Source organism: Atta colombica, unplaced genomic scaffold, assembly GCF_001594045.1.
Source record: "Atta colombica isolate Treedump-2 unplaced genomic scaffold, Acol1.0 scaffold225, whole genome shotgun sequence".
NCBI lineage: Eukaryota > Metazoa > Arthropoda > Insecta > Hymenoptera > Formicidae > Atta > Atta colombica.
Window position 1 is genome coordinate 644,487 of NW_017259322.1, and position 17,730 is coordinate 662,216.

Here is a 17,730-nt window from a genome sequence, read left to right on the forward strand (position 1 = left end):
TAGTACGATTTCACCCGTATCAATTGCTATACCCTTTTTTTTTTCTCGATAGCGCTCGATGCAGCTGTGTTATTTCTACGTTGCAAAAAAATTCGCTGAATTGCTACACGCATTGGCAGCGGAGAGTAGCGACGGGCACTCCCTGACGTAATCGTGCAAATTAATTCGACTCACCCACCACGAGAAAGTTACTCTTTTCTGTAGTCAAGTGTGTGTCCCTCGTGTAGCAGCATAGAAAAATCCCTCGGGCGAGTTAAATCCCTCGACTCGCGGAATAGTTTACAAAACTAAAACTTAAATAGTTAACAAAACAACTTATTTGCTAATTGAATTATTAAATATCTTCCTTGATGCACCGTATATACCTATTTGTGTGTATGTATGTACGCATATATTTCTTGTCTGATTAAGTTTATAAATCTTACATTTCTTTATTCTCTTTAATTAAATTTTTATTCAATTTTATTCAGCTTCTGTATTTCTATTTATTATGCGCGTACATTTCTTCGATGTATTTGTAATGAAAATTGCATCACGATGTATAGCTGAAATTTTAAACTCGACTTTACTCGTATATTCACGAATATGAAAATCGCATTTGAAGTAATCGTGCAGGATGAAAGTCTCTCCTCTCTCTCTCTCTCTCTCTCTCTCTCTCTCTCTCTCTCTCTCTTTCTCCCGCTTTCTCGTATTTAAGCGTTAAATGAACGTGTTACGAACGGCGGCCCTTAGTCACTGGATTATCCACGTGCGATTGCGGCCAACTTACATTCACGCAATTCTCCATATATTCAGAGAAGTTTCGCGCGCTCAATAAGGCAGCCGGCAATGAGGCAGTCGTAACTATACCTGTATTACATAGCACGTTCTCAATTTTACTTATCCACGACAGAAATTGCTCCGAACTTTCCGGACAGGAGATACACGTAAACGTCGTCGTCCAATTACACTGTCCGGGAATATCTCTCATTCGGTGAAATATGAATTTATGAGTTAAAGCGATTGTCAAAGTTGGTTTTCAAAACATGCGCATGTTCAAGGGATCTTATTAATTCCAAGTTTCTTTAAGGAGGATAATAAATAAGATCGAACGTGGGCGAAACCTGAGAGGGCTGTGAGAAAAGGCATAGGCGGGAGTTCCAGTAAAAACGGTCTGTACATATCGAGAAACCTATAATATATCGGGTACCCATACATTAACGCAGGGGCTGACGGAAAGTCTTTAGCAATAATAACAGCACAAATAGCGGGAAAACGTAATGCACGCGAATAAAAGAAATGGAAATGGTAGCGAGCCATTAGAGGGTATATAAAACGCCGACTCTCGTGTGCTCTCTTCGTGGGGCGAACGAGCCTCAGGGTCGTTTTTCAAGGGGGTCAAGGGGAGTCTCTCGCCCCGAGCGAGGTCACGCTTATTAATATCAACTTCTCCAACTCAAATTCGAAAACGTAACGATATTTCCTGCATCCTTTCTTTCGAACTGCCACGTTCACTAGTAGCGGTCACTTTTTTGCACTATTAGAAATGTAATCACGAGCTTCTTTTACATGTAAATGAAACTCGTGGTTATGAACGAAATTAAAAGTAATGAATGATTTAATTCAAAAATTAAGTTACAGTAATAGTTACTTAAATGTAATAAACGTGTACATTAAATTTATGAAATTTAATGTACTTTGAATAAAATTTTATGTGTATTTAATAATATTTTAGGAAAAGTTAAATTAAATTTTATAAATTTTATAAATGAAAAATACATTAAATTTTGTATATATGTACACAAATATACTTTTTAATTATAAATACATTAAAATTAATGTAATGTCATGAAATTAAGTTTAAATTGTGTAACTTAAAATTTAATGAAATTTAAGAACATTTCTAACAGTGAACGTTAGATCAATGCTAAAGGTTTTTTAAAATTGTAAATGCAAAAGTATATAAATATTTTAAACAATTAACTATCTACTAATGATATATCACGTTATTTAATGAAATATATATCACATTATATATTAAATATGTATCATTTTATTGTCGAAGTTAATTATATTGTATCATTGCATTGAGATATTTTATAAAAAACTTTTAATATGTACTGATCCAGTATAGTGCGAGTGATCGAATTTATCATTAAAGATACATTTGGTTTGTAACTAATACTTTTTTCTTTTTCATTTAGAAATTATACTGTTCTAACTATTTAATTTTTTGTTAATCGTGAATATGTGAATAAAATGAATGATTATACCAAGTAGTTTTCTCAGGATTGCTTAGTTCATTAAACTGTAATTCAATACTGAAAAATATCTGATCGAAAATAGACGAATTATATCAATTATGGTTCCGATTATCTCAATTAGATTTTTAATTAGATTTAACTAGAAAATTCTGAGCTATCTATTTTCAACCAGAATTCCAATTAATCCAACCAAATATTTTTTTCCGTGAACCGTAGGTAATAATTTTTATTAGAAAATGTGTATATCAAAGAATGTTTTTTCGAGTAAAATAACTTTATTACTTAAAAATAGTATTTTTTAATAATTATTTTTTCTTTTTTGAATAATATGTTATCTGCTTTCTCTCTCTCTCTCTCTCTCTCTCTCTCTCTCTCCCGTTACACATTTTTATTCTGATAAATTTCAATAAAGTCTCATGTTTATGTTCTTTATTACACAATGTTTATTGAGAGACAAACACTTTCATTTTTCTAATTAGAAAAGATAATTGCTTGTTTTTGTTATTTTTAAATTATCTTTTTGATTCTCACTTTATCGAGATTTTTTTAGGATCTAAAATTCGGGGAAAAAAGAGGAAGAGGAAAAAGAGAGAGAGAAAATAGCGATTAATTTCCGGATATCATATTTTCTCTCGGATTGGCATAACTCTTTCGCTGTACACATACCGGATGTTTCGCCGCGGTGCGGTAAACCGTCGAACGCGTTTTGTCCGAAATGTATTCCGGTTTTCTCTCCCGGTATCACCATCGTTCTCACAATGTCACGACCGTCGTGCGTGATTCCGGCACGACGTCACGGTCCCATTGACGCCGACCCCTCCGAGAGGAAGGCACCTTAAACGGGCTCGTAAAACATTTTCGTGACCTCTTTCGCGTAACTGGACGAACAGAGACGAGCATGCTTTCTCAGTTTCCGGTGTTGCCGAAAGCCGCCGCGCGATGCCTATGTATGCGGATTTTATGTGTATTTTGGAACATCAATCCCTCGCTCTTTTGCTTTTGCCGAATTTCTTAAAAACGAATGCAGATGTGATAAAATATGTTTGGAAGAATTTCTTAAGAATTTCAAGATAAACAAACTTTATCTTAAACATTTTTTCTTATTTGCATTCGTTTCCGAGAAATTTAGCAAAAATTTTTTTAGAGATAGTTTTACCCTTTTAAAAAATTAAGCAGTAGAATTAGAAGGGTTAGAAAACTATTTTGATTAATTTTAATTAAAATCCTATTGTTATCAAAGAAATATTAATTTTCTTTTTGTGTTTAATTGGGCTTGAATATTGATAATTTGACCATTTTGATTTCTTGTATCTCCAAAACTATGTTTTAACTTGAATTTTTTTCTGAAATTAATGCCCATCATAAAACATCGTTTGATGTTTATATTATGTTAATAGATGCAATTAGATTCGAAATTCGTTACTCTTTCATCATGTTTGATGGTGAAAGTCAGCTGAAAGCTTGGAACAATTTGATTTAAACCTATCAAATATCGATAATAGTAGGAATTTTTGAAATATACGAAATATACAAAGACATTTTATAAACTACATAATAAAAATTTCAAAATAAATTGTGAATTATTATAATACAAAATATTTTTAAAAGTAACTGAAAATAACTAATAATCATCAGGTATAATTAATCATTATCATACTGTATAGAAAAATTATAATAAGCGATTAAGATAAACTTAGGATGGCCATCTTTACAATGCAAAAGACATACTTTAATTTTTGTTATCTTTAATCGTATTATATTGTATTTTTTATATGTATTTTTTCTGCCAACTACACTATTAAAGATAATAAAAATTAAAGTTTTTTTTTTTGCATTTTAAAGATAGCCATCTTATCCAAGTTTAGCCTACTAACTATAAAATTGGAAAACCTGAGTTTTCAGGGGAGTTTTCATTATTTTTAGCCTGAAAATTAGGAATGTTTGTAGAATTTTACAATATCAATATTCAAAGAAATTCTTGGAATTTTATTTATTTTGTCTCTTTCTGAAAGTATTATTCTTTTTTGATTATTTTTTTTCTTGATAATGCAAAATGTTGACAGTTAGTTCGCAATAAGTATAGCATCCGCGAATGTTTACGTACATTCTTGCGTGTTTCGCGAATTTTTATAAAAAAAAAAATCAAGGTGACATCGCGAAACAATACTCAGCAGAAAAGAATAGCTCATTGATATTATACTGTAGTGAATCTTTTTTATAAAGTTCACAGTTTTAATTGTAGAAAATGACAATTGGGAAATTTCTATTTTCTATTAATTTACGATAAATAGTTTGTTGTATTACTTGCACTCCAATTTATTTTAAAGTTGCATTAAAAAAATTGTCTAATCTTACGTGGAATTTGGAATAAAATATCTGGGAATTCTTCTTTCTAAAATTTCAATAAACATTGATTAATGTCTATTTTCATTAATGTATTATAAATTAACTTTCATCTCGATACAATTTGCTCTTCATTTTTTTAAAGGCATCTGTCAGATTGAAAATATATTTTACAATACATGCTGTATTGTAAAACTTAAGACATTTTATAAGACATCTTATATGTTTATTATTACTTGACGTATATTTTATTTAAAACAATCATTAAAAATCATAAATTACTTAATGTATTTAAAAATTATTGAAATTTTGTTATATATTTTAGTCAAACATTTTTAATTTAATCAAACATTTTTATATTTTATTGTGATACATTTAAAATCAGAGAGAATCATATAAAATTCTTCGAAATACCACATTATCCCACTATGACGTTTAGGGTAAATTCTAAGAGAAAATTCTGTGTAGTAATAAAAACGTTTGACTTTCATCTTGGTTTCGAGAAATTATTTTCGATAATCAGAAAAATGAAATGCCGTCGTTATTCAGGTCGATTTTTCGCATCGTGGAGCAAAGCATTCAATCTTTTGAACGAGAAATGTTTTCCATTCGAGTAGGATTGCCACACGCTAACGTTACATGAATAGTTGTAAGGGACCTCCCTTTCTCGCATCCCTTTTGGAAACGTATGATATATCCCCTCTGAAGAACAGGGCTTAGCCTCGTGTTTCCCCCTTAATCCTCAACCGAGTGTGCCTTTGTCGAAAATGGAGTGGAGGGTGCGTTTCAAGGCCTCGTTCTTCCATTGTCATTTATTTATAATGTTATCAGAAACGTCTTCTTTTCTACTGGATGATTTCACTCATTTGACTTCTGAGACAAAGGAGAATCATACTATTACGTTCTCGTCAACAAATGACTTTTCTAAAATATTAAAAATTTCTAAATCTTCATTTTCACGAGAGACAGACGAGAGAACAGGGTTGATCCCCGAATTAGCGAATCGGAAAACTGCGGGGGATGAAGAGGGACGAGATCCGTGATTGAAGTCCAGGAAACGGTGTTTAATACAATTTTGGTGCGGCAATCAGCACCGCGCACACGCTGAACACTCGGGGGGCAGAATTTCCTGCAGGGTTGGCGAAGAGAGAGAAAGGGCGAAAGAGGCTAGGGAGGTGGAGCCTTGGCTGCGCGCGATGAACGGAGTGGGGGACGATCGTCGACGATCGTCATTCTTCGACACGACACGAGGTCGCGGAGACGGCCGAGCACGGCCGAGCGTAGCCGAGCGCGGCCGAGACGGCGCGTTTCGGAGTAGGGACCAGCGGGCGTTCAGTAGTTCCTCTCAGTTGCTCTCAGTCGAGCCAACGCCGTGGATCGGAGTTAGAGTCGCGGATCCGCGGAGAGAGAGAGAGAGAGAGAGAGAGAGAGAGTACCTCGAGAGAGCGATTCGACGGTAACCCGAGACAAGAGAGGAAGAGAGGAGGCGCTCAATACGCACGCAGTTGCACGCGCGCACGGCATCCGACGGACGGGGCGAGGAGAAACGACGAGATAAACGAGAACGAGGGATCGAAGCGCAAGTTGGTGATTGGCTGAGCCAGAAAGACGGAGAAAGAGAGACAGAGAGAGAGACAGAAAGAAACCAACTCTTTTCTCCGCTCCGAATTGATTCCACGAGCGTCGTCGGTCCGCACATCATCGCGCCGCTGCTCATCTCCGAGAAACCTCTTGCCGTCGTTCTCTTCGTCGGCCGTTGTTCTGGCGGATGGACGCCAGTAAAAATGCGGTGGTGACAGTGACCGGATACCGCGGAGAGGAAGGACTCCGGAGCAATTTTCAAGCAATAAGCGGGTAATTATTCGTTGTCGATCGTGTTAACGCGAGAACGAGATAGCCGTGCTTCGTATAGACTCGATTGAGTCGGCGCCGGTTGAACGAGAATTAGAGAGAAAGAGAGAGATAGAGATAGAAAGAAAGAGAGAAACGAAAAAAAAAAACGAAAGAGAGAGAAAGGGCACTCTCTTTCGCGATTCAGCCGGAAGTTATGACGAGCTCGCGCTTCGTTCAAGGACGAAGAATTGTTCGCGCGCATGTGTCCAGTAGTGGGATATAGTGTCAACGACAAGTCGCCGCTTGCAGATCTGGATACCTTGCTGTCGACACCCGCCGGGCCCGGATTGTCTCATGTCAGGATGGCGCTGGCGCGGTACGTACAATCGTACGGCTCGCCGTTGTCGGAGCTAGGGTGGGTCTTCGTCCGTCCGGGGCTAAAACCGACAGGGGGACTGGAAAGGGGTTGGGGGAGGGGGTGAGGGAGGGGAGGGGCACAGGGGTCCGTTTGACCGGTACGCGCGAGGAGTAATCGTCGCATCGATCCGCGCCGTGCCGGGTAGCGTCACCGAGCACGCGACGCCGACGAGAACGCTCCTTCCTCCCAGATTTCTCTCCCCTTTTTTGCCGGCACACAACGGCACAAAAATCCGCGACAAGACCGCATTTCCCAGGCCTTCCGGAATCCTAGACGCGTGTGAGAAAGTTTCCCTTGAAGAGGGAACACGTGGTGGGAATGAAAGACACGTCGAATTGAAAGATAGATAGATGGATATCGTCATTTATTGATCGCTCTAGAATTTAAGTTCTTTCAAGAGCGCTAAGATAATACATTTGTGAACAATAATAAGTAGTAGAACCATACATTGATAACAGTAAAAATAACACAAAATTAAAAATGAAATTAAAATTAACGCAAAAATATGTAACATATATGTAACATACAAATATACTAAATTAGTTAAAGACGTAAGAAAAAAAGGGCGAAAGATACTTTGAAAAAAATGTAGATTGAATTCTAGCCGCGAAGGGGCGAGAATTAGGGTGGCTTTTGAAAGGGTCAAGTCTCGATACTCGAAACTCGGTCAATTCCCGGGATTTCCCTCGCGAGATACAGGTATCCGCGAAGATCTAGAATATGCCTCGACGACGTCTAGAAGACGCGACACACCGGTTCAACGACCCACGTCCGTCCCTTCGACGAGCATAGCGGCCGAGTATCGCGATAGCCATTAGTCGTCCGTTCATTCTTTTGTCCGTCCAGTGGCGATTCGCGTTCGCGCCGGCCGACTGGAAAGTTCTTGGTCAAGTCGCGAGCGAAGGAGCGCGAATCAAGGTGAATACACCTTTTTACATTAGACACCGACCTTCCTGAGGCTGCCTGATGTGGGCTTCGTCACGGCTCGGCGATTCTCCCTGCTTTCATATAGACACGTCCGACCGTGAACGCCGAGAGCGCGACTCGATGGAATTCGAATGTAGAAACGTTCAAACGTTCCCCGTTGTCTGTCTTGCCTTCCCTTCGTTCGTTCGTTCGTTTATTCCTTCATTTAGTCGTTCGTTGTTGGGCTCACGAGGACTCGTCACGCGAACATCGTCGAACGAAAGCGGAATGTTGTTCCCCAGAAAACGGTTCAGTTTTTAAAATCGGTATATTCATAATCCGTTCTTATTTCAAAATTGTTTTAAGATGCTAATACAACTGTGTGATGATTGATTTATGTGGTTCCTTAAGATGATATTGTACTTAAGATCTTAAATGTAAGAATGGATTGTGAATTCCGGCCTAAATATTTAATCAATATTTGTCACTTTCATCAAAAGCTCTTTCTCAATACCAGATATATCAGAAAAATCTACTTTTATTATATATAAAATATATACTATGCTTTTATATCATATATTTTTATATTTGATCAATTTTATACTTTGAGCAAACTTTTGAAACGATAAAAAAACATTTTTTATTGCCCAAATAAAACAAATTGAGATTTTAATATGAAACGGCACACACAATGTGTTTGTAAGTAATGTAATTAAGATTAAATATACAAAAAACTGCGCGCTAAAAAATATTGCATTCAAATGTTGATTTTGATGAAATGGAAATAACATTTCGCTCTCGTCTGACCTTTCGCTCGTGATGCATTTCTCGCTGTGACTTTTATTAATAGCGTTATTTTGGTATACTTTTTAAACAATGATAAATTTTACTGGAAAAAGAGAAATGAAATTTTGGAAATACACGTACAAACACAATGTGCCCTCGATACATCTCTCCGTCGTGATGAAACAAAGAAGCTTTGCTGCCATTACATTTTCGTTATCTACTTTTATCGAACCATGACCGATATGAGTTAGAAATTACTCACGAAGTTGAAAGTCATAGGATCTGTTTAATATTTTCGTTCACGAGTTTACAGTTTGGAATAAACACGCGATTGTGTAAATTGTGTTGACCGTTACGCGAACGCGTCCTCGTCAATTTCTCGTGGTGCGTATCGACGTGTTTATAATTGCATGCCATCGTGTACATCGCGGAAATCAGTATTTCCAGTTTCGTCAATAGGATCACATCGTTACCGTTAGTCATTGCTTCCTGTTTTCTGCGCACTTCCATGAGGCTCTATTCAAAGACGATGAATCACGGGACGTGTAGACGAATGTTGCATCGCTTCTCTTCCCGTTTCTCTTACATCGATCACGATTTCAGAACTTTGTATTTTTAGATCCGCAACGAATGTCCTTGACACTGCTACGTTCTTCCGTGAATGCAAGAATTAATCGCTTTTACGCTTACAAAGTTAATTATCTCGATAGTAAAACTTTTTATCGATTAAAGTTGCCACAAAAGGAAAAAAATCAAAAAAATTAGAAAATTATCAGGGAAATGTCAGAGAATTTTGTAAAACTTTCTGGAAAATTTAAATTCTTTAAAGAAGTTTATTACACCTACACAATTTTGGAATATTATCAATTAAGCATATAAGCAATGTCAACAACATCAATAGTAATTTATATTGTTATGTTAATTTGATCTCTCAACAAAATATTTAATGATTGCCAAATTAGGATAAAAATACAAAAAATTTCAAAATATTATTGAGGTCAGGAAAAATCATAAAATTTTGTCTGGAAATTAGGGAAAAGTTATAGAATTTTAAAGAGAATGAGGAATAATAACTTTGTTAATACATTGACAACGCCTGACTTTTTAGTGGTATTTCAATTATTTTGGTCGTTGATGTTATCAACATTTTTTTTAAATATTTGTAAAAAATATAAATGTCAATTTATACGTGACTGATTTTGGATCACGAAAATGAATTGGTTATTTTAGAAACAGGGGAAGTATATACACAATTTCCTTCAAAAACATATTAATCAAGTTCTTTCTTAATTATCAGCTTTACAAAATTGTCAGTCACATGAGAAACAGTGATTTATGATGACTTATATTTTCTTTTTATGTTCTACGTTCTACAAAAATTCACTCAATGAATTCAATATTACGAGTTTATGTTTGTTTTTTTTTTGTGTATATGTTTCAACAATAAATTTAAACATCTTCTGGGCTACAATCTGCTATTTTAAAAGTGATACTTCATTCATTTAATGTATGAGGTAATGAAAAAGTTTTTACATAGTTTAAATTATTTTTAGCATTTATAAAAATTAGAAGCGATAAAAATTTATTCAATGGAATAAACTGACAAAAATGATAAAAATTTTTAATATATATAATTAATATTAAAAAAATATATTTATGTATATACATTTAAATGTACTTTATGTTTAGAAAGGTGTTTTTGTTTTAATTAGTAAATTCTTGACTTTAATCGCACTAATTGATTTTAAAGAAAAACAAACCAAAAATAACAAAACATTTTTAATCAAGAACTTTAAAAATAATATATGTGTGTGTGTGTATATATAAACAACATTACTAATTTTATAATAATTTTTAATTTCACGAGAAAAATATAATTGCAATAAAATTAAAAATTTTTATCAATATATATCTAATTCATAATCGAGTTTACCATTCAATATCTTGTAATGAACTAATTTATTTGTTTCGCCGATTCCTAATCTGTTACGGATTTTATGGGATAAAGCTTAAATTGAAAAACACATTTACTGGATTGACTGCTAAACTAGAATAGTGAGACTAAAATATATAAATTAGAATATCGATAACAAAGTTTTCTATTTATTTTATTGCTTTTAATAGAAAAGACTAGTTTTTGCTAGTTTGTATTCTGAAAAATACCTTTTTTCTATTGCCTGGCATTGACTTTATCCCCAAAAAATGTGAAATTTTATCAACCTTGATTTGTGAGATCAAAATAACTTACACAACAATAGTTCAACGTTAAATAAAAAGTACGCAATTTATCCTCTATTCATGAGGATACAATCTTATTTAACCATATTACATAATGTTACATTATACATGCTTATAATGCAAATTTTGCTATATAAGTTAAGACGTATAAAGTTTGCCAGGCGGGCAACTTGTTAAAATAAATTACATAAAGTTTGTAGATTTCACACACACACATACACACACACACACACACACACACACACACACACACACACACACACATTTTGTTAGCCTACAATAAATCGCGTTTGAAAGTGTCGCATAATTTGAAACTTAAAACTAAGGTGTGAATCTGCAGTATTTTATTAAAATCTACCGGAACATAATAAAGAATTTGCACAGCTTTAATTAGATTTCAAGTTTCACGCTCGTCAGCGATTACTTCGAACTCAGAAAGTAAATTTCCTCACTTTCGAAAACGTTTATTTTATTATCTGACGATGTATTATAAAAGTAGTTTTATTGTTATAAACTTTTGACTGATAAAAAATATTTTCGTTAGATCGTTTTAACATCGACTAAAATGGCGTATTAACCTGAGAATAGTCCTACCTAGACAGATGGAAAATTTATGTTAAATTTAATACATTTCACGTGTCTTCATCCAAAAAGTTAATACGAGATAAATATACATATATGTTAGGAAATAATACAAAAATATAACGCTGACACAATTTGTAAGCAGATTATGAAAGCATAAATACATTCAATAAATTTAACATTTATGTTAAAGTAACATATGTTATTCATTTATCTTAAAATTTACGAATTTACAATATTTTTTATGTTGTTTATTCATAAATCATGTTATTTTAACACAAAGAAATGTTGAACATTACTTTAATACAAAATATTTAAATAAGATAACTATATTACGTTAAATTAATATTCGAATATGTTAAAAATTCAATACCAAAATGTTAACAAGAATCAGTTTGACATAAATAAAAAGTATTTTTAACTATGATTATTATATTCTGACATATAAGGAAAACTGATTGTAAATTTCACTTTCTCGTTAGAGAGAAATCGTAAAAATCATTTCGAGTGACTACTTTTAAATTAAAATATCTCCTAATATCTAATTGCACTCAATGTTAACTGTGGACAGTAATAAGTATTAGATAAAAGCTAACTTTGGAAGTGCCATACCCTGTTTCGAGGTATCTCATGCAGCTTATCATTCAGCCACTGTTTGTCTTGTAGCACCTCTTCGTCTTTTATATTGTTGCGTCGGCTACCTGTGCGCATTTCCGTATCTCCTTGTAGAATTACTTGCGCCCGCAGCTCCTGTCGTGACCTTCTCGCCTATCGCACCGGAGATTTACGACTGGCCGAAGTACAGGTGCCTTTTAATCAGGTTCTTCTATACCGTTTCTATCGAGTACTTAATTCCTCGACGATTCATGGCTGCCACATCACGGAAATGACTCCTGGCATTCCCTCAGTTACAGTTACGGCACTTTTATACAGGGGAGAGGACAACCATTTTATTTTCTTTCATTCGTACGTGTACATAACATGGACACTTGGCCAGTAATAAAAAGCCTAGCCATATGCGAGGGACAATCTTCCAAGGAAAGGTGTGATTTGCATAGGATTACTATTCGCTGTATTTTGCCGGTGGTCGAAGCGCTGAATCTCGTCGAAGGAAACGCATTGATGCGCCTTTAACGTCATGAAAGGAAAATCATTCACGGCGAAACAGACTGCGGCAAGGCCGTGGTTACCTGTAATTCGCGGGGAACTATAGCGGACATATCCATCAATCATTTCGCAGCTTATCTCTAATTCCTCACTGCTCGGTCGCCAATGCCATTAATGATAAATTTATCCCAAGGATTTGCCTTATCGGTCAGATAACGTTTTCGCGTTTATTAAAAAGCATCAGGTTGGATAGTGAGGAATTAATGCGGGAAATATTCCAACGTCCAGGATTGCCTGCGTAACGTATTTTATTGAGCGCAATTAGCGCGGGTCGCTTGTCCCCTCCAATACGGTGTTCAATCAAGTTTCTCGTCCACTTAAAATCGATCATTTAAAATTGACGAGCCGACGAAAAAGTATTTCGAGTTCAATTTAATATTAAAGAGTTTAGAACTCTAATTTTATAATACAAATTCTTTTCACTATTCTATTAATATGAATTTTCATTTCAACATTTTATACAATTTTCTACAATTATGTGTTATAAATTTGATTAAAATTTTCTAACTTGCGATTTACATTATAGATAGCTATTTATATACTTTATATACTTTTATAATTTATTACTTTCACTCTTTCTAATTTTTATTTTACTCGCGTTTCAAAATATTTATACATTTAATACAAAAGTAGTTTTGGACGTTCGATTTAGATTTGAAATGATTATATATATATATAAATTCGAAAAGATAGTTTATTTTAATTATTTATCATATTATTATATTTAGAAAAATGTGAATTTGGATCAATGATAAATTAAATGCGAGAATTTCTATATATTTTTCGCAATAAATTATTTGGAGATTTTAAGATTCTCAATTCTCTTAACAGCTGATTATTAATACTCTTACAAAAGATTTATTATAGCATACAAAAATATTAAATTGCTTGTTATTTTAATAAAACACTTGTTAATTTAATAATTATTACTCTACTCATGATGGCGTTTTAATATCAAATCAGATTTCGACGCGTTTGCAGAATCAGATATAATACACTGAAAAAATTTCTGGTTGAAAATGAACAAGTTAGAATTTTCTGATTAAATTTATTAGAATTCTAGTTAAGATAACCGGAATTTTGGTTGATACAATAATTCTGGTAAAATCTACTAGAATTCTCATTTTTACCAGAATAATTATATCAATCAGAATTCTAATTATCTCAACTAGAATTCTAGTAGATTTAACCAAAAAATTCTGATTCGTCCATTTTCCATCAGAATTATTATAGATCATTTTTCTCAGTGTACATATTAATTCACACAAGAAATTATTAAGGCATTAAAATTCGCTCATTTTCATCACATTTAAAATAAAGCTTATTACTCGATCGAGCAAACAAACTTGAACACGATTAAATCTTCAATCACTTGCTTCGATAGTTCTTCGGTATGGATTACTCAGCTTTGAACGCGATCGCTATATATATATATATGTATATATATATGTATATATATATGAATAGTTAATTACTCCCATTTTTTTTACATAATCACGTAACACGGTCACGTAACAATCGACGTGAGAGCGTATATTCGCAGGAAGAAACGATCTGGAGTCTTCGCGTCACGTTGAACGACGAATCGGAAAAGCTATGGCCTTGCATCGCGGTAATGTTATCGTTTGCGTCACAATATTTTCTCGTCAGCCAGCGAATGCAAAAGCTGGGAATGGCTTTGAGTATATCTTTGTGCCTGGCGAACAGCTGGTGCGCGCATTGCGCGTAAGTGTTCGTTCGTCGCACACTATCACCCACGTTGCATCAGCACGTGATTATTTAGCCACACTGCTCGTCTCGCAATGACACCGTCGTAGATTAAAACACCTGCCCATATTTCGAATAACATCGATTACGGCTCTCTGTTTGATCATGTCACTTCAATTAGCGCGCGACGACGTTCCACTTCTGATCGAGTGTGTATTAAATTTAGTCGAAGGCTTTATTGACAAATCGTTTAGCAATGCAGATATCAAGAGTTTCGGTAAATCGATGTCGCGAGGATACAATGACCGTCACTATGCGATTTTATTTCAGAAGCATATTTATTTGAAAATTTTTAACTTTTCATTCATTTCGCTTGTTCTCCTCGGCGGCTTTCAAGGATTCTATTATAAATGTCTGAAGTTCGATGACGAGGATAACATGATTATTCCAGATGCTGATATAAATCTTTTGATCTTATTTTTTTTTCTTCCCACTGATGATATCTCGATGCCGCTAGTTTTCGTACGTGATTTACGTTTCGAGGAATTATTTGAATATTATTATAGCTGTAACACACGCACATGTACGCACACGCATGCAGACGGTAGCCGAGGCCAATCGATGTCCGGGACTCGATGAAATAAAGCCAAGTATATGAAAGAGGAAGAAGAGGAGAATACTACGATGATGGCGGTGGTGATGGTGATGGTGGTGGTGGTGGTGGTGGTGGTGGTGGTAGAGGTGGTGGTAAAGCATGGCGGAGGGAGAGAAGGAAGGAAGGTTGTCCCTCGCCTCGGTGGCAACCTTCGGCTTCAAGGGTACAGGGCCGTACGTCCCCCTTGAGGGTTTGCTTCCCCTCTTCCGTAATGGACGACGAAGGACCCCTTGGAATTCAAAACTCCCATTCTCTCCTTCCCGATTCCCATTATAAAGAAACCAGACGGAAGGTCCCCTTGAAAATCATCCTATCCCTCGCTTTCGCTTTTCTTGGCCCATGTCGATTCCTATCTGCGTATTCCTTTTAGATGAGACACAAGGAATTAGTAGTTTTCTAGCAATAAGAAAATTAAATTAGGTACAAGAGATTAGTTTTCTATGCAAAAATTTTTTCTAAAATTTTATCTCTTCATTTTACTTGTTTATTTCTTTGTAAAGATGTTCCTTTTTAATTAAATGCGCATATTATTAATTATGTAATTTCTTTGCAATTATTTAAAATGTTGATTTTAATATGTAGGTCTTATGATTAACTGTAATATTTTATTGTGGCGAGACTTGTTTCTTCTCACTCGCTTATTCACGGCCAATAAAATTTATTGACGTAATCGGATGCTATGCGACTATATTGTTACGTCTGAATATCTATAGATCACGATTTGCCTTAATTGCTTTGAATGACTCACTTGAGAATGTTTCATATTTAAATATATTAAGTAAATTATTTTCAAAACAATTTATCTTTTTATTCAGACATTAAATATGAAAATAGAATGTATTATGAAAGGGTTAAGTTGATTGGAAAGAGAAAGGGGAAGACGTCAACGACGCAAAAAGGCTACGTAAGCAACTGATATACGAAAGCTTATCGAAGTTATCGCTGAGCAACCAAACGACAAGCAAACAATGACGATATATGGCAATTGAAGGCCAAATTGGCTATAAGATTTTTATACTTATATCTCTGTGAAATTCGTACTTTGTTTTCAGATTATTGATAATTGATAAAATTCTTTCCTTCTCAATTTTAAAATTTAAATACCCACGTCTCATACAAGCAGTTCCCCTTTAAAATGAAAGCAAAAGGAAAAAATCTGAAAAGATGAAATTTTAATTATATTTTAACTACACGATTACAATAACTTTTGTATTTTAATCACAATTGATTGTTAATATTTTATGATTGAATAAAAATTTATAAAATTTATAAAATCTTTTCATGAATAAGATATTTCTTTTTGGGGAGAGGAGAGGGAGGGAATCTGATATTTCTAAAGCTAATATTTCGCTTTAAACATGACATCTCAGAAATTCTAAACCGGAATTCTATTATTTATATTGAAAACGAGATGTTAATTTTACAGATATTTAAACTCTATGTATTTTGAAACAAATAACGAGCCTGTTAATGATCCAAATTATCCATTGTGCCTGTAATATTTAACGATCAAACTTTTCTGTTGTACATTCAATCTTTTCATTTGTAGATATAATTAATCTGTTTCAATGTTTTTTACATTCAGAAGACAAAAGGAATTGGTGAATCGTATATAAGAAATTATTCTTATGCATCATGAATGTATCAGATTCTTTATCTAATCTCGAGTCTAATCTTGAAATCTATAAATTTTGTTAGAAATATTTTTAAAAGATGCAAACAGTGTGGCTAAGATACAATCGAATGATAAGAGAGCTACGGCTGTATATATAATACGTCCGCAAATATCATTAATTATTATTAAATATCATAAAACGAAGAAATAATATTGTGTGAAATTTATATAGCCCATGTTATAGTTTAGGGACAGAGAAACAGAATAGGAGAGAGAGAGACAGAGAAAAGGACAGATGATGAACGATTAAACTTAGCTGAAGTTAAACATATGTGGATGGGATCCGATTGTTAAATATTAAACAGGTCATGGCTTTACACAGACTAAACAAAACCTTTGTTTAATGTATGCAAAGTCACGATTGCTTTTTCCGAGATATTTAAAGGACATAATCAAGGGTATTCCTTCGTGGCTCGGGTATCCTTCATGGCTAATAAGACGGCCGTAAGGGCGCATCTGCAGGGAATGGACCTCGCAAATTGGCCGTGAGGCCCAAGGTCGTCCGGTATATTCCACGTACCGGGGCACTGGCCCCTGTTAGAAACGAGTCGAGTCCCGGGGAGCTTCTCTCCCCTTGTGTAGATCCCAAAGAAAAGCAATCCTTCGGCCCTAGAAAGATGAACGTCCGTGTCAGAAGGAGATCCGTGCCTTCGTTCACGAAAGCATTTCTCATCTTAATCCTATAGCCGCGTTAAGAAGGACAGACATTCGTCAAAGGCAAAGAAATCTGTGAAGGAGAAACTTTAGTTTTCTGTTGACGTTCAATTTGTAAATAAAATGCATCTAGAATTATAACAAAATATTTCAGTCTACTCGGATTTGTTATAAATAAATCATTAATTTTGAAAGAGATTTATCTATTCAGAAACACTATTCTTAATCTGTTCAGAAGCACAGTGTCTTATATTATAATATTATCTTTTCTTTTTAATTCTAATATCACTGAAGGAAACCTGAGAACAGTACTCATACTATACGGTACTTTTAATTTTATTCTTTTCTTCTTTATATTTAATTATCATAGATTTAAATATAAATTTAAATATAAATAAACAACAAATTAAATTACCTTTTTCTAACTTTAAAAATTCGTTTTTAAAGTAGATGTTTCAGAAAATTATACAAATCTAATAATATTCGTTTTGATTGTTTAATGAAATTGAAACATAAAATAATA

The 17,730-nt window shown here is 34.3% G+C and overlaps 1 protein-coding gene across 10 annotated transcripts in view; it reads left to right on the forward strand.

The window, feature by feature from the left end:
- Window positions 1–17,730, forward strand: part of LOC108688127 (protein roadkill) — a 111,510-nt gene that overhangs the window by 62,998 nt on the left and 30,782 nt on the right. For 3 of the 10 annotated variants that reach the window (XM_018194245.1, XM_018194246.1, XM_018194247.1), the window contains exon 1: window positions 5,947–6,795. The exons of 3 other annotated variants lie outside the window; for them this stretch is intronic. In XM_018194245.1, the coding sequence (XP_018049734.1) occupies window positions 6,680–6,795 (116 nt within the window). In that variant the 5' untranslated portion in view covers window positions 5,947–6,679. Of the gene's footprint in view, window positions 1–5,946; window positions 6,835–17,730 lie in introns of those variants that run through there. 4 more of the 10 variants (XM_018194240.1, XM_018194243.1, XM_018194242.1 and 1 more) reach the window with 4 other exon arrangements.